Below are 20,192 nucleotides of genomic sequence, written 5' to 3' on the forward strand. Positions count from 1 at the left end.
TGATTTCTGCATACCTATGACTAAACATGGGAGACAGCTTGTTGTGTGTTAAATGTAAGGTTCCCCCACAGATTTGTGTTTGAACCCCTGGCTCCTGTGTGGTGATGCTGATTCAGGAGGCTGTGGAATCCTAGTGGTAAGCTTAGGCCATTGGGAATTGTATTTGAAAGTACTACTTAGCTCTTTCCTTTCTGCTCCTGAAATATAAACAAGTCACACTGCAGATGGACCCAGCTGCTCCATCCTGTAAGCTGCCTTGTGCTCTTTACATAATGGATTGTATCCTTGAAAACATGAGCCCAAATGAATATCTCCTCCCCTTAGGTTGCTTCTGTCTAGTATTTGGACACAACAGTGACAGAGCCTCACAGTTTCATTGGGTTAAGTCTGTAGTTGCTTAGTTCTGTGTGGATTGGCAGGGCATCATGACAGTAGGAGCATCTGCTAGAAGAGGTTTTTAAGTCTCATGGCAGACAGGAAACAGAGGGTAAGGAGAAGCTGGGGAAGTAGATCTCTTTTAAAGCTATACCTTACTGACAAGCTATACCTTACTGACTATATTCCAACAAGGCCACACTTCCTAAGTTTTCAGAACCTCCAAAAATACTAACACCAACAGCAGACCAACATTCACTCCTTATGTCTGTGTGATCCTTTCATTTTGAAGCTGTAACATTCTGTCCTGGGTCCCCAAAGGCTTATTGCTATCTCCTAATGAGAAATTCATTGTCCAACTTGACAACTTCCCATGGTCTTATCATTTGCAGCACTGTGCAGAAGCTTAAATCTGGAGTCCATACTGAGACTCAGAGCAATCTCTTAGTGGTAAGGTCCTGAAAAAAAAAATCGAAACTAAAACTGCATACTTTAAATCTGGAGTTCGTACTGAGACTCAGAGCAATCTCTTAGTGGTAAGGTCCTGAAAAAAAAAAACAAAACTAAAACTGCATACTTTTAAGATGTAATGGCACAGAATAAACACCCCTATTCTCAGAGAAGCATTGGAAAGAGGATTGGGGCTCTGTTGGTGACTCTTCTGTTGCTGTGACAATGACTGAGGCAGCTTAGAGAAGGGAGAAAAGGTTGATTTGGGCTTAGAGTTCCAGAGGGAGAATCCATCGTGGCTCATGCCAGGAAAGCATGGCAGCAGGCAGCTGGAACAGGAGGCTGAGAGATCACATCTTCAACCACAAACATGACAGAGCATGCACTGGAAATGGGGCCAAACTATAAACTCTCAAAGCCTTCCTTCAGCAAGGCTCCATCTTCTAAAGGCTCCACAATCTCTCCAAATGACACCACCAGCTGGGGACCAAGTGTTCAGGTACTTGAGCCTATAGGAGATTTCTCATAAACATTTCTCATTCAAACATGGGACCAAACCAAGCAAGGCAGATATTAAATCCTTTAGCTCTATGTCTGGCAGCATCTAGGGCATATAATGTGACCTCTCAAAGGTTTAAGTGTTCCCTGCTGTACCTTACCATTTGTTTTGCCCATGGCCTCTCTTCCTGGGCTGACTTTGCTCACCCCGGTAGCTTTCCTTGCCAGACAATTCCATGTTCCTGGTACCTCTAACTCTGCCTCCTTTTGGAATCTGGACAGAAACCTCTGACCCTAGAATCCTTGCACTTTATATTCATACAAGAACAGTGTTATGTGGATGTCTGCTGCCAGTTCAAATGTTAGCTGGGTCCCCTTAGACAAGTGCTTTTCAACCTGTGGGTCTCAACCCCATAGGGGCCGAGCGACCCTTTCACAGGGGTTACCCAGGACCATCTGTATATCAAGTATTTACATTATGATTCATACAGTAGCAAAATTATAGTTATGAAGTAACAACGGAAATAATTTTATGGTTGGGAGTCACCACAACATGAGGAACTGTATTAAATGATTGCAACATTAGGAAGGTTGAGAACACTGCCATAGACTATGGCATGGAGTGGGTGCTGAGTACTTGTGTGGCTGGATCTGAAAAAACACTTTGCTAACTGTACTTCTCAAAGCAAAGTTTTTCACATGAAGTCAGACATTCATATCCTTGATCTGTGGTGGGTGAGTCAGTTCCTGAGATGTCCACTATCAAAGTACTTGATCTCTTTGAGATGGTGCTAATCTCTTTATCAAGCTGCCCTCCTCATCTACAAAGTTATATACTAGTTTTTCAAATCTTCCTTTTCTGTTTTGTACTTCCAGCTTTCTCAAGTGGAGGCCAGGCTGAGTAGCCAGCTGCCTGGGATGCAGTCTGGATGTTATACTGTCTTGAAATGCTCTCCACCAGACCAATCAGTTCATTGTTTTTAAACTCAGCCTCACTCAGATTCTTGGATCATGGATAGAACATAGAAATTCTTTGCCAGAATATAATATGAGTGACTTTTATTCTAATTCCAGTGGAGTGCTAAGTCTCATGAATCAGGCCTTCACTATCTACATTCCTACTGGTCTGGTCTTCAGAGCTTCAAGCTGTCTTGTTTACTAAACTCCACTTACAGAAGTTTTAGCGTTTTTATACCCTGCTTTCCCACAAGCTAGTTTGAAAGCTTAGATCCTCGTGGTCAGTAGTTGTCACACGATCACACCACTTCCTCTGATAACACTGTTTTGTATTAGCCATCCTCAATGTCTGTGAGTGAGGAACGCTCCTGGGTGCATTCTGTACATCATCTTTTTTTTTATTTTTTATTTTTTTAAAAGATTTATTTATTATGTATACAACATTCTGCCTCCATGTATGCCCGCACGCCAGAGGAGGGCGCCAGATCTCAGTACAGATGGTTGTGAGCCACCATATGGTTGCTGGGAATTGAACTCAGGACCTCTGGAAGAACAGCCAGTGCTCTTAACCATTGAGCCATCTCTCCAGCCCTCTGTACATCATCTTAAGTACGTGTAGTTCCCACCCAAACAGTTTTATATTGCTTCCAGGTTCCCTCAAGTCATCTAATACTTTAAAAAATAATCCACAGTAATTTTTCTGAGACTGAAATGGAGTGATGGAGCTAGAGTTCAAGCCTAGGTGTTACTGGTGCTAGCGGAAAATAGACTGGATATTCTTTCAGCTGTCTGAATGTGGCGTTTTGTGTATACAAAGCTTTTAATTCTAAACCTATAATTAGAAAGGAAGCGATACCACATTCCCCATGAGGGTCTGATTTACACAAAAGGTCTTGGTGAACTGAGAGTGAGGCCCTAGAAAGCCTCTTTATTTAGGGTTTTTATAAGGATTGATACCTCGCTGCCCCTTGGGGATAGGATGCAGAGGATCCCTGAAGCTGGGCAGGGAGCATGTGACTCGGCAAGTGTGTCCTAAGACTGGCAGGAAACAGATGACCCCATGAGTGTGCACCTAAGGCTGGGCAGGAAACAGATGACCCCGTGAGTGTGCACTTGAGACTGGCAGGAAACAGATGACCCCGTGAGTGTGCACTTAAGACTGGCAGGGAACATGTGACCCCGTGAGTGTGCACCTAAGACTGGCAGGAAACATGTGACCCCGTGAGTGTGCACCTAAGACTGGCAGGAAACACGTGACCCCGTGAGTGTGCACCTGAGACTGGCAGGAAGCAGATGACCCCGTGAGTGTGCACCCAAGGCTGGGCAGGGAACATGTGACCCCGTGAGTGTGCACCTAAGACTGGCAGGGAACATGTGACCCCGTGAGTGTGCACCCAAGGCTGGGCAGGGAACATAAGCCAGGTTGCTTGTGAGTGTGTGCCACTCTGAGCTCTGCTCCTCGGTTGTATGGCTGGAAGTGGAGATTGACTTTCCCAGAAGAGATTATTCTCTTCCTCCCAGCTAGCTGCTTGGCCTTTCTTATTGCAGTCTGAAGGGCGGGCGGGGACATGTCTGTTTGGTTTGTAATTCCTGAGTGAGTTTAGCCAGCCAAGTTACAGTCCTCATTTGGAGCATAAAGCTACCCTGTACTCTAATGAGTGGAAATGTGTGTCTATTTAACCATGCTGAGCAAAGTGTGTGATGCATAAAATCCCTTTACTATTAGAAATAAAGAAGTATTAGTGTCAGTTACAATTTTGAGTTATTTCATGAATTTGACTTAAACTCTAACAGTTTGTATTATTTTCTGATTCATTAAGATATTTATAACAAACCCAGTTTATTTACTCCATTAATAAAATAGATAAATTATCAAAAACAAATAAAATATTTTTAATTGAATTTCACACTAAAAGCACCACTCAGTTGATTATTTTAGGAGTATATAGAGTTAAGATTTTTTGCTAGTGGCCTACTTAACTACCAACATAATCTAGAAATATGCCAAGCTTTTGTTGTAATGTATTTCTCTTTTGTGGAAAGACCTGTTGATTTATTTCCTCAGAGTCTCTGTAACCCAGACTGGACTGTGTGTCCTAGACTACCCCCGACCTTGGATCCTCCTACCTCTCCATCCTCAGTAATGAGATTATATCCAAATTTGGCTCAGAAAAACCTGTTTTTAAAGTATTTTTCAACATTCTGTGGGAGCATTCTAAACCACAATTACTTGTTGCTATTGCCCAAGCTTCTACTTCTTTAACTAGGGAGATGGACAGTCAGTAAAGTGCTTGCCCTGGACGTGTCAGGACTCGAGTTCAGTTAACTGGAGTGTGTTAAGAAGTTGGGCATGGCAGCCTGAGCTGTAATCCCACAAGAACTGAGACAGGAGGGGCGTCCTCAGAAGCTCACTGCAGAGCTGTCCCAGCCTGCTGGGTGAAGTTCCAGGCAAGTGAGAGTCATTCTCAAACCAAGGGTGATCAGCACCTGACGAGTGACACTGGGCTTGTCCTTTGGTTTTCACCCACCTGTGCGCACACACACACACACACACAGAGACACACACACGTGTGTGTGTGTGCGTGCGTGCAAATGGGCCTACTTGTGGACTCTCAACACTATTGTGAGATTTTAACAGAAAATGTTATATAAATATCAAAATGAATTGTCCTGTGTGAAAGTCACATACTTTGTATTTTGATAGGTGTGCTAGAAGAAGCCAGGTTTTTTGGTATAGACTCACTGATTGAACACCTAGAAGTCGCCATAAAGGTGAGACATTTTTTTTTAAATCTTGATCAGTATTACACTTATCGTAAGTATAACTCCAAAGACCCCATTGATTTTTTTTTTTTAAATCTCTTTCTCAAGAATTCCCAACCACCAGAGGATCACTCACCAATATCCCGAAAGGAATTTGTTCGGTTTCTACTGGCCACTCCAACCAAGTCAGAGCTACGCTGCCAGGTAACTCACGCAGACCGTTCCCTGCATGGCCTGTGCATATTCGCAAATCTAAGAGCTGTTCCACAGTCCTTTGGAGTGTCCTTTTTTCCTTTAAATGCAAGATGCGGTTCAATTGTGAGCTGTGGCTTTGATTTAGTTTTGAAGTGGCTAGTGCAGAGGAGATGGAATAGCCTCTTTTACTATCTAATTGTGCTTTGCGTAGGAGTCCTTGAGTAAGGTGGAAATTGCAGCAGTTTAAGTTATGTGCACAGTTACCATGTGTGTGGCTGGTCAGTGGCAGAAACTTTTGTGTCTTAAAGCATTACAGATTTTGAAGACACCACAGCATGCATCTTTTCCCCCCTTAAATAAGAGGATTGGATTTTAGAATTAGTAAAGTGATTGCTATCTAGTTTATTGCAGTAACGCTCTCAGCAGGTATGTGACAGTCTATGGCCCCTCTTTAGGATATTCACCTTTCAATGTAGTGTAGCTATCTCTATCCTAATATGTGGGGATAAAGTTTCTTCTGTGAGAACCCATGAAAGCCATGGGTGCCATGTAGTCTCAGTTCCATTTGCTTATGCTGATAATAAGCTCCATGTGCCAAAGGCTTCTGTAAATCTTGGTGCTTAGTTCCACTAATTAAACACAGCTCAGACAGACAATTCCAGCATCATGACAGTCTGCTTTTTAATTCCAGGGCTTAAACTTCAGTGGTGCTGATCTTTCCCGTTTGGACCTTCGATACATTAACTTCAAAATGGCCAATTTAAGCCGCTGCAACCTCGCACACGCAAATCTCTGCTGTGCTAATCTTGAACGAGCTGATCTATCTGGATCAGTGCTCGACGTAAGAATCTTTCTTTAGTAATAAGGAAAATTGAAATTTAGGCTGTTGAGTATTCTCAAAAGCAGAAATTGTGTGTTTACTTCAACACAGGTAATTGACCGTGTGGTTGAAACTGGAGGGTCTAAAAGTGGAATGGGTTGGTTTTATTCATATCCTTTATGATATGAATAAAAGGTTAAATCCTGAGATGAGGTCCTGAGCAACCCAAAGTTGTCTACTAAATTTTTCAGAACTTGTATTATTTGCCAACTTATATGTAAGTCCAGAAAGAACGTGAAATCCATTGACCCTCATTTGTGAATGGGAAAGGTAATGACTAAAAGTATCTGGAGGAGGGGTCCGAAGTGGGTGTGGTGGACATTCTGGAAGTCAGCATCTCGATGGTACTCTTTTCTGTACACATATGTGAGAATTTGTTATATATATATATATATATATATATATATATATATATAATTTATGCATGTCTATATGTGTATGTAGTTAGTTACCTGGGTTAGCTGGGATTAGAGAATACATACAGAACCAATAATAAATTAAGTTCTTCATCTCAGGACTCTAGTCTGTTTATTAATTAATTGAACCAAGTATAGCATTTTGTTTTTGATAGTCATTTTTTTGAGTTATTATAATCTTGATTTTATTCATTAGTTCAGCCTGTTTACTACAATTTCTGTATCAAATCTAATAAAAAAAATTAGCAAATACACATTTTAGGTGCTGCTTCTTTCTCTATTCTACCTCAGGTTGAATGGTCCTTCAAAATAGTCAAAAGCATAGACTAATAGCATAAAGACAAGTTTGAAGGAGTTAGCATTTATTGAAATGTTGGAAGACTGCTTGGTTTGGGTAGGGACAGAAAAAGATAAAGACAGAGTTAATCATTTCAAAACAACTGTTTTTTAGATCTATTTCACAAAGGTGTTCTTGTGAGTGAGCCATAATGTTCTCTATACACTAGGACTCATGTGAGTGTGCCTTCATGCATCAGTCTTAGGGCTTTAGACAAGAATAGTTAGCATGTAGATCCTACACTGTAAATTTGAACACACTGAGCATCTGTTTTGATCGCCACAGTTGTGAAGAAATATATTAATGTTAGTTTTACAGAGATTATAATCAATACCTCATAGAGTTCAGGCCTTGAAGGCAATGACTTAACACTTAAAACTCACACATGATTTTTCTAACTTTCTGCTCTCATTATGCATTGTGCTGAGGTTTGGCAGTGCCATATAGTAGTGGTTGATACAGAAGAACTCAACAAACAGGTGACTAGTGTTATATAGATAGATAAATGATGAGGCCAATGGTGGCAGTAGTGTCCTTGCTCCTGAAGTAGTGGGACACCAAGAATTTCAATTTTTTATTCCTTTCATGATTAGGAAGAGAACTCCATCCCCTGAGTTTATGTCCTCATTTCACTTACATTTTGAACATGATTTTGTGATGTCCAGGGCTGTTTATAAAGTCAGAAACAGGCTGTCATAGTTCAGATTACATCGCTGCTTCTTCTGGACTCCTGTTCTGTGTACAGTGAACATGCCGTTGTTCATTTGCTGTAATTCTTTGAAAAGTTTTCAGTTCTTACTGGGTTTCATTAAAGCAGTCTTCAGGAAAAACAGAATAACTAATTGCAGATGCGTTGACTTGGGTCTTTTCCTATTAATTTCTTTCTTATTGCTTGCACAGATGTTATCAAGTTTAACCCTTATAGCCGGGACTCTTGTGTTCACAGTGTGCAAATCTCCAGGGAGTCAAGATGCTTTGCTCAAACGCGGAAGGCGCATCCCTGAGGCTCTGTAATTTTGAGGATCCTTCCGGTCTTAAAGCCAATTTAGAGGGTAAGGACCTGTCTGCCTACTCTTGCCTGGAAGGAAGCCCTTAAGTAAAAGTTGTACTTAAAGGTGAAGCAGGAAGGCTGTGGGCGGAGCCTCCTCTGAGAGCCGACCTGGAGAATCACTTTACTGTCAGCACCCAGGACACAGGAAATAATGCCACAGATGTTTAGTTGAAAAGTTAAATATCAATCTCTGAGCTTTGGAAGGGAATAAAATATTCTTATGTTGACAAAAATGTAGAATTTCAGTTTCTCCTGCAGTGTAGTGTCAGGTTTTAATAGTGTTTTGTTGTTTGTGAGTTGGGCACTTTATTTACTTGAATTTAGGTGCGTGTAGTCTCCCTGACCATTAATTCACAGAGGCATATTACAAATGTGCCATTTCTTAAAAGACAAGGTTGATTTCTCTCCTCAAAAGTATTGTTCAGACGCTTTATTTTATGCCATAAGAGAATAAAACACCACCATTGAAATCTATATTGCAGATTGGTTAAAAGACAGATTTCAAGTTTATTTCCAAAAGTTGTGGGGTCTTGTCTCATTCCCCTCCCTTAAATAATCCTGTACTTTTGCTTTCAGTGGTTAACATATTTGTAGGTTAAATTCCTCCAAAAACTTGCTTCTTGCAGGTGCTAATCTGAAAGGCGTGGATATGGAAGGAAGTCAGATGACAGGAATTAACCTGCGAGTTGCCACCTTAAAAAATGCAAAACTGAAGAACTGTAATCTCAGAGGGGCAACTTTGGCAGGAACCGACTTGGAGGTGAGGCTCCGGTCTCTGGGGAGTTTTAATGATGAGCATTACTAGTGGGATCATGCCAGCTTACTGTAAGCACAATACTTGGCTGTGAAGCTCCACTTAGTGTACAGGGTGGCGGGAGGAAGCTATTGCTCTTTTGATTGTTTTTTATGAAGGTGGGCATAGAGACTCATGCCTGTAATCCTAGCTGAATGGGAGGACTGGGATTGTAAACCTAGACTGGAATAAACAGTAAAACCCCACACTTCTCCCCTCCAAGAAATGGAGCAATGGGAGCCATTTGCTTGTTGAATGATTTTGAGTTCTGGTGTTAGGTCTGACCTGTTACCTAAGTGGCAGGTGCCAGTTCCAGGTGCGGAAGGAGCTGATGCGGTGCTGTCAGCCTTGATTTCATTTACCTCTTTTCTTGGATCTTGCTCAAGCCTATACTAAGTTTTTCATAAATTTAATGTCAAACAGAATTTAATGGATTTTCTTGAGCTACTTAAGAAATGTAAATCATTTCTGGGTTTAAGATTAGGTTCAGGAAAAGCCCATTTTAATTTAGCATCATGTTCAGTTGGATCTCAGTTTGAGATTTTTAATTTTGCCTGTTCTTTTTCATAAGACCTGTATTCCATGTGTCTTCTTGATTTGTAGATTTAGATAGCTTGCTTGTTTGCATATTTGTTTGTTATCACTCATCATATAGCTTGGTCTCTATTTGATTTTCTTTGCTCAGCCCCCACAAGTGCTGGAGTCATAGGGGTGTGTCACCATACCTGGCTCAGTGGCTGTTGTCTACATAGTGCTGCCAAATGCTACTTCCCGCACTGAAGGGGTATATGTATCTGTGTTGTTAAGTCCAGGGGCTAACTAACCACTTCGTTGTTGGACGTTTTACTTGGTGCAACCGAGACACTATAAAGAAAATTACTTCTTTTTAATTCATTTAAATTTAAATAGCTACATGTATCTGGTAGCTGTGTTATATTGAACACATGACAGATAGAATTGTATATGAAAATTTAGATTACTGTGGACTTTTCGTTTTTTTTTTTTGTTTTTGTTTTTTTTTTTTCCAGCCTTGATCTCTTGATAGTTCTTAGGATCACAGCAACAAATTTCTTTAAAGGCAAAAGGAACTGACTTTGCACTATTAGTATAGTCCTTTCCATTCTTTCTATTTATGTTTATGAGTATTTTGCCTGCTACATATGCCATATGCATGCCTGTTGCCCATAGAGGTCAGAAGAGGGCATTCAGTGGATCCCTTAGAACTTGAGTTAGAGGTCATTGTGAGCTGCCATGAATACTGGGAAAAGCATTGAACCAGGGTGTGCTAAACTTTGAGAGGCTGAATTCATTATCATGGCAGGGAGCATGGTGGCAGGCAGGCATGGTGCTGAAGAAGTCACCTGGAGCTACATCCTGATCCATAAGCAGGGGTGAGGGGGTAGGGGTGAGAGAGTAGGGGGAGTGAACATGCACTTGGCATGGGCTTTTCAAATCTCAAAATCCACCCCCAGTGACACACTTTCTCCAAAAAGGCCACACCTCCCAATCCCCCTAATCCTTGCAAATAGCTCTACTCCCCGTTGACTAAATATTCAAATATATGAGTCTTTGGGGGCCGTTCTTACTCGGATCACCATAGGGCATTAGTAGAAGTGTTTCAAAAATGGGAACACTTGGAAATATCATCCTGCCATGCTCTGTAATCATTTTATATGGACCTAAATTTGATCCTAAATCACTTGAGCTCCATGAGTCTTTCTTTGTCTTACAGAACTGTGATTTGTCGGGGTGTGACCTCCAAGAAGCCAACCTGAGAGGTTCCAACGTGAAGGGTGCCATATTTGAAGAGATGCTGACACCATTACATATGTCCCAGAGTGTCAGATGAGAGTGACAAGAGCTGGAGGAAGATGTCCCTGACGGAAATGTGTCCTTATTTTATTTCTCCATCCACCGAATTGTCTAGAGGAGATAACATTGTAAGGGAATTGAGGCAAATGCTTGTTCCCAGAGGTGCATAAGGGGAAACAGTTGAATTTCCCCACATTGTGACTATAATAGAAGAACATTCTGTTTCTAGAAATAGGGAAAGTAGACCATGCTGCAGCATTTTGAGTGGAGCTGGGGCATTTATCTGGTGTCTGACCAGGAGTAGTATCTATTATATTTGCTTTTATATAGGCATTGTGTGGAAGTACCATCTTGGTTTAAGATGCATTTGAGAATTTTAATTTATGAAAAGCACAATATATGCAAATATATTTATTGAACACCTAGATGCAGTAAGGGTGTTTAAATTGTTAAACGTCTTGGAAACTGAAGAGTTCTTCAGGTTTATAAATAGCTTTAGTGTGCCCTCCCTCTTGAGACGCTGCTCATCGTGCGCGTGTGGTGAGGGCGAGACTCCCTATGGCTCTCTTCAGATTCATTTCTAGAATGTTTACTGTGTAAGAGGAAGCCAGAGCTAAATGTGAGCCGTACTCTGTTCTCACACTTTGAGACAGGACGGAAGGAAAGACCTTGTGTATCATTCTAGAGCAGAGTGAAGGATCCACCAGTTGCTGCAGCTGTCCAGTGAGCATGCCTCAGCTTCATTACGGGCAAGTCCCATGCTGTACCACGTTAGGCTGCTCTGTCCATTCACTAGTTCCAGTTCTCGTGCTCAGTTATCACAAGCAGAGGAAGATATTTCAGAGCCAAAACACCAAGCTGCATCCTCAGCACAGGTCATGTAATGCCAAGTAGTTTATACAGGTCCGGCTTAAAACAGATATCCAATCTAAACTCCATGCAGTTGGAGCTATAAAGTCTGAATAAATTCTGCAGAGTTGCCTATGAGAATGCAACATCATATAATTACAGCTAAAACCCTTCAGTAGCAGCTAAGAAATTCTAAACTGATAATTTGATTATAGCCACCAAAAAATTGATGAATAAAAATTAAACATTTGGCTGGTATAAGCTGCATTATTAGTCAGTAACTGTGGCCCTTTTAAAAAATACTTTCTGTTGTCTTGTTTTTAAATGAAATTTTAGTCCCGTTTTCTTGAGTCATTATCTGTGCAACAGCAGCAGTAGGGCCTTCTTAGTGGGTGTCCCAGTGTCCTTATGTGTTTTCTAAGAGCAGGGATAGAAGCTGTGTCCAAATGGGTTCGAGATCCTCCAGACTGGTCAGCTTGAGCAAGTGAATCGTCACAGGTGACCTTGTCTCCTCCAGGAGAGTGGCATGTCTTCATTATTCTGTAGCTTATTCTTCTATCTACATATGCAATGCTTTCCTTCCAGTAAAGAGCTCACATGCACAGCGGGAGGGAGTGCTCCTTTACAGGGAAAGGAAAGCAACTTTGAAAATGAATTATTTTCTTTGCGTTATTATTTTTACCAAGACAGAGAAGTATTGTATTGAGAGATACCTATTTTCATAATCAATATGTGCCTAAATTATATTTAACTCATTTCACTGCACTCTATTTTCGGTAATTATGGACTGTGTTCACTCACTGAATGGTCCTCTGCAGACAGACCTGAGACTGCAGAAGGAGCCAAAAAGATGTAAACACAGTGTGCTTGGGAACTGCAGGGTTCAGATCATATGTAAACCGCGTTAATAAACGGTGTGGAACGCTGGCAGGCTGTGTCTACTCTTGCTTTGGAAAGTCAACGCTTTCTGCATTTCCATGGTTATTCGTGATGGTGCCATGCAGGAGCCAACTGCATAGTGCTCTTAATGGATGTGCGTTTTGTTGGAAAAGCCATTAAAGCAAATTCACTTCTTGGATTTGGCCTCACGATCCTCTTTCCAGAGACTACCATGCTGTAGTACTTTGGTTTTACACTAAGGAAGACATCCGGTGATTTGTATTACTCTATAGCTGATGAATATCACTGTTCATTTGCTGTATTGAGCAAGAAATATGGTTCTGCCTGATGTCTAGGAGAGAGATTTCTAAGAAAGGGAAGAGTTCCAAATAGTAAAACTTGTGTTATTCCTAGCAATGATCAAGTGTCTATATAAGTTAAAATAGACCCTTGTGGGAGGCCTGCAGAAAGGTCTCGGCCTACATCGGTTAAATGATTTCCGTTGATAAAATTCAGTTCTCTATTTAAGGCAATATGTGTCAGACTCTGATATGATCAAGTTCCTCAGCAACCATCTGAAGGGATTTTGCTTAAGAAATGTTGTAAAGTCATTATCATGATGGCTTTCTTTATTAATCAAGACTTATTTTCTCCAGTTCATTTTATGAATGTTATTATGTCGTAAAGTCTGCCCCAAATCAACTTTACATCATCTTTTATACATGAAAATTCTAGAATTATATTAAATTCCCCAAGAGAGTAGTATCTTTAAAATGAAAAGTGTTAAAGTACAAAGAAAAGTGGTTATATTATTTCAGGATGAAGTATGTTCCCCAAGGCTTCACTCACAGACCTTTTACTGCCTGGCCTAGTGGTGTGAGCTCGTTAGCCCCACAGTCTTCCTGCTGAGATTTTACATTAGGGCAAGAAAGAGGTCGTTCATCTGTCATTTAGGAAGGTAAAAAATCGTTGTGATTATTTTTGAGCTATTTTAATGCTCAAAATGAAGTAGTTTTCCCCTATAAAAAATGTCCTTTTGAGTTTAGAAAAGAAAATTGTGGCAATTATGAAGTCCAATTATTTAAATTCAGTTGATCAATTTCAGATCTTTGGTAAATTGACTTAAGCAGGCAATCATGAGAGATCTAAAAGTCTGTCTCTAAGCCTCAAAATCTCCCTGATTGCATAATGGCCTACTAGCTTATTTGATGCTGTAGAAAGTAGGACAGATTTGGTTTCTGTCCTTGGGCTCTGTGTGACCTGAGACAAGACTAAGCGTACTTAGGCCAAGGCTTATCTAATATATTCAGTCTGTGTTGCCATGGTCAGAAACAGTTTGAAATGTTTTACATTTTTAAAAATCAATATAGAAACATCGAGGTTCACTGACCACAGGCCTCCCACGTCTGTTTCATTCTGCTAATTCTAGCTAAATGACATAGTTCTGTTCTTGTTTTTCTTGGGTGACAGTGAGAAGCACATCTCTAACAAAAAAAAAAAAAAAACCAAACAACACAGTGGACAGTTTGAAGCAAAGTTGTTTAAACTTCAGAAATTCTTATTGGAAAATCGCCTCACTTACATATCTTAATGAGATGAGGTCCCCCTCATGGTGTCAAAGAAGCATGTTAGTGAAGGTGTCTAAATGAAAGGATAGTCACTGAAGTCCCCCTTCCCTGCCCTGCCATAAGGATAGGGCAGACATCACCAGGGAAGCCACTGGTTCTTATTTGGGCCCAATACTCACTACTAGAAAGCCTTGCAAATGAAATGATTTCAGAAAACACTGGGCAGTGAGTGATGGGATTAGCATCCTACTAGCAATGTTGACAATCTTAGCTGTATAAAAATCAAATACTGTGTTTTTTTTTTTTTTCAAAGCATTTTTTGGCTTGGGTAGCACAACAGATTTTACAATGTATTGCACATAGAGGTTTCATCCTATATCAGATAAAATATCGTGGAAGCTGAAACCGAGGCTGGTCTGCCAAACCTGTTATAAGGCGCTTTCTTCATTCAGTGACTTCAGCGAAACCTGTATGTGGTGAATGCTGCTCAGATGCAGAGTTATTAACAGGCAGGAAGCAAGAGAACTGAGCTCCACGACTATAGTCAGGGTAAAGACAGGAAAACTTATTATAGTCGTGTGTTTGTATGTGTGTATGAATGTGCCACACCACATGTGCACGGGGTTAGAGGACCACTTGAGAGAATCAGTTTTCTTATTCCATCCACCCGTGGGACCCTGGGGTTGAACTCACTTCATCAGATTGACAGCAACCTCTACCCACTGAGCCATCTCACTGGTCGAAAATTAGATTTTTATTTTTATTATTTTTTTTTAGCTTGGGAACAACACTATGATTATCTGATTTAAATTTTTCCCTTTACAGAGACTCAAATGCCAAGACTAGCTCCCAGGCACTCTGTCTCAACTTTCTGTATTTATTGCTTAACTTCCCCTTTTGCGCGCGCGCGTGTATGTGTTTGTGTGTGTGTGCGCGCGCGTGTATGTGTTTGTGTGTGTGCGCGCGCTTAACTTCACCTTACCCAAGACATTGATTTTCCTTGAGTTCTCCATAGGGCTGCCAGTTTCCTCAGGGGCACACAAAGTAGCTGGATTCTAATCCTGTAGAATGGCAACCGCAGCTGTCAAAGTTTAGCTAAGATTTTAATGACCAGGTTTAAGTAAATGTAACAGATAGACCAGCAGGTGTCCCAATTACATTCGCCATTAAAAGGCTTTTTGTGAGGATTTTAAACGTTATTATTAAAGCCATCGTCTGTGCGGCGCTCCATCTTGTCATTCACCAGCTGGGGGGAAGATTTCAGTGTCCCAGAAAAAGTTCATATAAAAAGGAAGCCAGGAGAACAGGAACATCGCAGCATTCAACCCAACCAAAGGAAGCTTGGCATCTCTTTGGCTTTCACTTCCCAACAGGTAAACATTCTTTGTATTCCTAGCACTATTTTTAATGTTGCTTGTTGTTTATGTCTAAAGGGTCTTTTGCACTCGACGATCAAAGATCAAAGTCTAGATGTGATAGTATCCAAGGAAGCCTTGCCCTTCACTGATTGACCTTATCAACCACCAGCCTTGGGGGAGACCCAACCTTGGAGGACCCCATCAGCTAGTGGCCCAGTGTTGGACATTGCTTCTAGTGTTATCCCCATCTGATGAATTTAATTTTAAGGCACATTTATCAACCAAACCTAGGCTTAGTTGGCAAGAGGGGCATCTGAGCTAGGTGTCTCCATCTAGATCAGTATCGAGTTCTCTCTTGGTCTTGAAGCTGGTCCAGCCAGCTGTAATGCCTTAGAGATTAGATGACAGTCAGAAACACGTCAGCAATGCCACAGGGCAGCCACTTAAAGTCCAGCAACCTTTTATTTCCCAGAGACATCGAGGAGGAACTCCTGTTTCAGAGCAGACGGCCCAGTTCTAACCTGGATGACAAAGTTGAGAACTGCTTTGTAATGAGGGTACAGGCAAAGTGAATTTGGTAAGGGATGAATTATGGGTTCCAGGTAGCCAAACAAAAATAAAAACGAGCTACGTTGCCACAAAAAAAGCAGAAGATGCCAGAAGAAGTACAGGTGTTTGTCCCCAATGTCTAAGAAGCTCAGGAGAGGCATATGCCCCTGTGTTTCACTGCCTGCATGGAATACATGTCAGCCGCACAACTCCCCCTGCAGCTTCTGTAGGGTCAGTGGGCCAGATGCTGGTCTCTCTGCTAAGCACTCTGTTTTCACTGACTTCAGCTGGGGCTGTCATGATTGTGTCTTGATATGCCTTAGAGTGGAGATGACCCCCAAACTTATAGCTGCTGTTGTTCTGCTGAGTCTGGGTTTGGAAGGCTGTTCCAGCCAGCACTGGTCCTATGGGTTGCGCCCTGGAGGAAAGAGAAGCGCGGAACACTTGGTCGATTCTTTCCAAGAGGTAAGTTGGTCCGCACTGGCTCCTAACTGTGTGAGCTGTGCACTGCCAGCCCCCGTGGCACTACTTTGAGCTTACCCTGGATACTGACTCCAATGAGACAAGACTTCCTGGAGTGTAAGCCAGATTCTTCCTTGCACTTTTGATAGAGACTAAAAAAAACAAACGGCAGGACAGATGTGAAGACAGTAGAACACCAAGTTCATGACAAGGCACCGTGTTCTCAAATGTCCATGATATTAAATCAATTCTCTTGTATCAGTATCCGTATCAAGGGCATAAGTGCTATTATTTCTTGTTATTGAAGGAGATATTTAAGTAAAGAACCTGGAGAATGTTTAACTCCATGAATTATCAAATTTAAGGCTGTGAGGTGAAAAATGTACTAGATTTAATTTCCTCTAGGTTAGGTTGCAGCGCTAGCACCAGCATTAATGTAGGACGCTTCATTTATCTTAAAACTTCACTTAAGGATAGGGGAATTACATGAGAGAAGCCATTTCATTAGCTGGTTATCCAAAGAAGAAACATAGCTGAGAAACTTAAAACCAAGTTTTGAAGATAAAATGAAACCCCAGAATCTGAAGCCTCCGCTCTCTAGGTTACTTGTGAAGCAGATGTCACAGAACTAGGATGTGGTGCAAACTGAAAATCAGCCTTGCTGGCTGTGGGGCTCACACCGTAGTCACCGTCCTCCCCGGGTGTGGTGCTCACACCGTAGTCACCGTCCTCCCCGGGTGTGGTGCTCACACCGTAGTCACCGTCCTCCCCGGGTGTGGGGCTCACACCGTAGTCACCGTCCTCCCCGGGTGTGGGGCTCACACCGTAGTCACCGTCCTCCCCGGGTGTGGGGCTCACACCGTAGTCACCGTCCTCCCCGGGTGTGGTGCTCACACCGTAGTCACTGTCCTCCCCGGGTGTGGTGTTCACACTGTAGTCACCATCCTCCCTAGGTGTGGGGCTCACACCGTAGTCACCGTCGTCCCCGGGTGTGGTGCTCACACCATAGTCACCATCCTCCCTAGGTGTGGGGCTCACACCGTAGTCACCGTCGTCCCCGGGTGTGGTGCTCACACCATAGTCACCATCCTCCCTAGGTGTGGGGCTCACACCGTAGTCACCGTCGTCCCCGGGTGTGGTGCTCACACCATAGTCACCGTCCTCCCCGGGTGTGGGGCTCACATGGTAGTCACCACCCTCCCTGGCTGTGATGCTCACACCGTAGTCACCGTCCTCCCTGGTATGATACTCTCACCATAATCACTGTCCTTTGGAGGCTAAAAAGGAAGAGTTCTGTCCCAGTTTTATTTTTGTTGTAATAAAACATGCTGACCAAACGTCATTTAGGGAAAAATGGTTTATGTGACTTACAGTTCCAGAGAGTCCATCACTGTGGGGAGGTGAGGGCAGGAACTCAAAACAGCTAGTTATGCCGGTAGTCAAGAACAGAGACAGTAAATCTATGCAGGCCTAGTACTCAGCTTCCTTCCCAGGCCCCAAACCCAGGGAATGGTGCTGCCCACAGTGGGCTTCATCTTCCCGCTTCTTGTCATTCGATACGCAAGCACACCACCAGTTCAAGGCTAGACCAGGATACACTGAGTCTCAGAGCAATCTGTTTGAGATAAAATGAAAGGAGAGCAGCAACAAAAACAACAGAAACCCAGCCCAGTCAGGACTATAAAGCTTGTGCAGCTTTTGTATCCTGTCTGTGAGACTCAGAACACTTCACTCTCGTCTGAGAGAGCACGATCTTTTCTTACTGTCCCCATCACCTCCTGAACTCCAGCTCATTCTTTAAAAGTGCATCCTTAAACTCCCCAGACCCACAATTCCCCAGGCCTCCCGCTCAGCCTCAGGACCCCCAGTGCTCACTCTTGGTGGAAATGGAAAACTCTGCTTTGTTTCTGTATCTTCATCTTTATGAATCTCACTCTTTGTCTGCAGATGGGCAAAGAGGTGGATCAACCGGCAGAACCCCAGCACTTCGAATGCACTGTCCACTGGCCCCGCTCGCCCCTCAGGGACCTGAGAGGAGCTCTGGTGAGTCACCGTGGTCACCGCACAGAGCTAGAGTCAGGAAGCCAACACTTCAGAGCCACCCAAGTCACTCCTGCGGCAGGGCCCTCCGTATCTTACAGCGTGTCCCCCTCTGTGCAGATAGCACTCATGTTTGTAAACTGCTTTGCTCTTAGTTGATTTAAACGTGTCTATATACCCCTTATATAATAATCCCAGATTCAGCCTTTGGAATGGCCAGCAAGTTTCTTTCCACTGTAATCCTCCAGTTTCCAAAGAATATTCCACCTCCCAGCTCCTCATTCCCGAGCAGACTCCTACCCTCCACTTGATGCAGCCATTGCTTGCAGGACCCCGGGAACTGTAGAAACCAAGAACAAGGCTCTCCGTTACTCCGCCACTTGGGATTACAATATTCAAAACTTACAAAATTTATAACTCAGAGCCACAGATCTGACTTGCAGTTTTGTTAGGCCTAAATGCCCACCGTTCTCATTCTCTCCTCTCTCTCGGTACTGGGTACCCATCCCAGGTAAGATCATACGCTGGCAAGCACTGTACCACTGGGTTATATCCTTAGTCGTCCTCCTACTTAAAAACACATCTCTTTGTGTGAGACAGAATCTCACTAACTTTCTCAGGCTGACTTCAAACTTGAAGTTGGACTTGAATTTGAGGTTCTTTTCAGCCTCCAAAGAAGCTACAATTACAGGGGTGTGTTATCACTCAGGCTGTAAGATTGCTTGATCGTGAGAATAGAAGTATGAAGGAGACCGAATGGGGAAGTAACCTGGAAGTGAGTGTCAGTGTTCCCTGAGCTGCTTTCCTGCTCATTAGCGGTCCTCGGAAAGCATGCGGCCAACTGCCAGTTCCTCAGAGGAGCACGGAGAGCCTCAGTGAATCACACCTGAAGATCAGGTTGAGTTTAAAAAATTGTCTCCATTGGCTTCAGATTCCATACCCAGGGGACAAAGATGAAGGTAGGCAGGTATCTCTATTTCCTTTCGTGTTCTAATCTTGCCTGTAGCCCAATGAAAACAAATTGAGATTCCCTGGTGTGACATCATGAAGGACTCCAAGGAAAGGCCGATCTGATCCAAATCCTTCCTCACAGTGACATCCTTCAGCTGTTAATGCGGATTTTAGAATGTCTCACCGTGCCAGGCTTTTAGCGGTTAATGCCGATTTTGGGGTGGCATCAGCTCCACAAGACTCTGCCATGTTTCTAGTTCTTTTGAGTGACTAACAAATGCACCTGTTCTTAGATCTGAGTTTTAGAAAATAAATGTAGGAAACAATGAAATTTATCTAGCCAATCCGACATTGGTGACCATGTTATGTATAAATGTTAGAAAAGACGTTCAGCTAGCTAGTCAATGCAATGTTGAAGCCTATGTTATGTATTTTCCAGGAAAGTCTGATCGAAGAGGAAAACAGGCAGAAGAAGATGTAAGTGCACTGGCCCCGAAGGATCCGCAACACCCAAGTATGACGTGGACATTTTAAAATGTGACCTGTTATAGATCTGTACTTGTGTGTTTCAGCATTTCTATGCCCAGCGGCATGGATTTCATAATAAAGCAATGTGTTGTGGATCAAGTACTGTAAAGTGACATGCCTTTGACTCCAAGCTCAGAATGCAACTTTAAAATTTTTTTTATTCTTTTGTGTCTTTCACATCATGCATTTCCATCCCATTCATTTCCTGTTCCTTCCATATCTGCCCTCTACCCTTCCCCCCTCCCAATAAAACAAAATTTAAGAGAAAAAAGGAAAAAAAAATCTCATCATGGATGCTAGTGTGACATAGTGAGTCACGCAGTAAACCCCTTTGTCCATGCATCTTTATTGCAAATTATTCATTGCAAAGAGTCATTGTCTGTTTCGAGACTCTGGTTTCCGTCACCCTATCGATGCTGGGCCCTCACTGGGAGGCTTCTTGGATATCCTGTTGTTGCCTGGGTTGGAGATCCCGCAGCTT

At 42.5% G+C, this 20,192-nt stretch overlaps 2 protein-coding genes across 3 annotated transcripts in view; both read left to right on the forward strand.

The window, feature by feature from the left end:
* Kctd9 (potassium channel tetramerization domain containing 9) overlaps window positions 1-12,454 on the forward strand; it is a 31,469-nt gene extending 19,015 nt beyond the window's left edge. For both annotated transcript variants that reach the window (XM_041674259.1, XM_041674268.1), the window contains exons 7-12: window positions 4,985-5,052; window positions 5,152-5,247; window positions 5,930-6,079; window positions 7,818-7,923; window positions 8,549-8,682; window positions 10,448-12,454. In XM_041674259.1, the coding sequence (XP_041530193.1) occupies window positions 4,985-5,052; window positions 5,152-5,247; window positions 5,930-6,079; window positions 7,818-7,923; window positions 8,549-8,682; window positions 10,448-10,564 (671 nt within the window). In that variant the 3' untranslated portion in view covers window positions 10,565-12,454. The remainder of the gene's footprint in view (window positions 1-4,984; window positions 5,053-5,151; window positions 5,248-5,929; window positions 6,080-7,817; window positions 7,924-8,548; window positions 8,683-10,447) is intronic.
* A 3,334-nt stretch (window positions 12,455-15,788) lies between these two features.
* On the forward strand, window positions 15,789-19,766 carry Gnrh1 (gonadotropin releasing hormone 1). Its single transcript, XM_041676761.1, has 3 exons — window positions 15,789-16,195; window positions 18,140-18,235; window positions 19,623-19,766. The coding sequence occupies exons 1-3, from the start codon at window positions 15,866-15,868 to the stop codon at window positions 19,662-19,664; spliced, it is 468 nt and encodes a 155-aa protein (XP_041532695.1). The 5' UTR covers window positions 15,789-15,865; the 3' UTR covers window positions 19,665-19,766.
* Window positions 19,767-20,192: the final 426 nt, after the last annotated feature.

The sequence above is a fragment of the Microtus oregoni genome, unplaced genomic scaffold (assembly GCF_018167655.1).
Source record: "Microtus oregoni isolate MIOR12 unplaced genomic scaffold, Mior012 000001F_ref0000356, whole genome shotgun sequence".
Taxonomy (NCBI): Eukaryota; Metazoa; Chordata; class Mammalia; order Rodentia; family Cricetidae; genus Microtus; species Microtus oregoni.

Excerpts from the sequence above, each read along its gene's own strand:
- Gnrh1 (XM_041676761.1), top strand. The coding sequence starts at position 15,866 with ATGTCTAAGAAGCTCAGGAGAGGCATATGCCCCTGTGTTTCACTGCCT. Across the intron at positions 16,196-18,139 it reads TGGTCGATTCTTTCCAAGAG|ATGGGCAAAGAGGTGGATCA; the intron begins GTAAGTTGGTCC and ends CTTTGTCTGCAG. Across the intron at positions 18,236-19,622 it reads GGGACCTGAGAGGAGCTCTG|GAAAGTCTGATCGAAGAGGA; the intron begins GTGAGTCACCGT and ends TGTATTTTCCAG.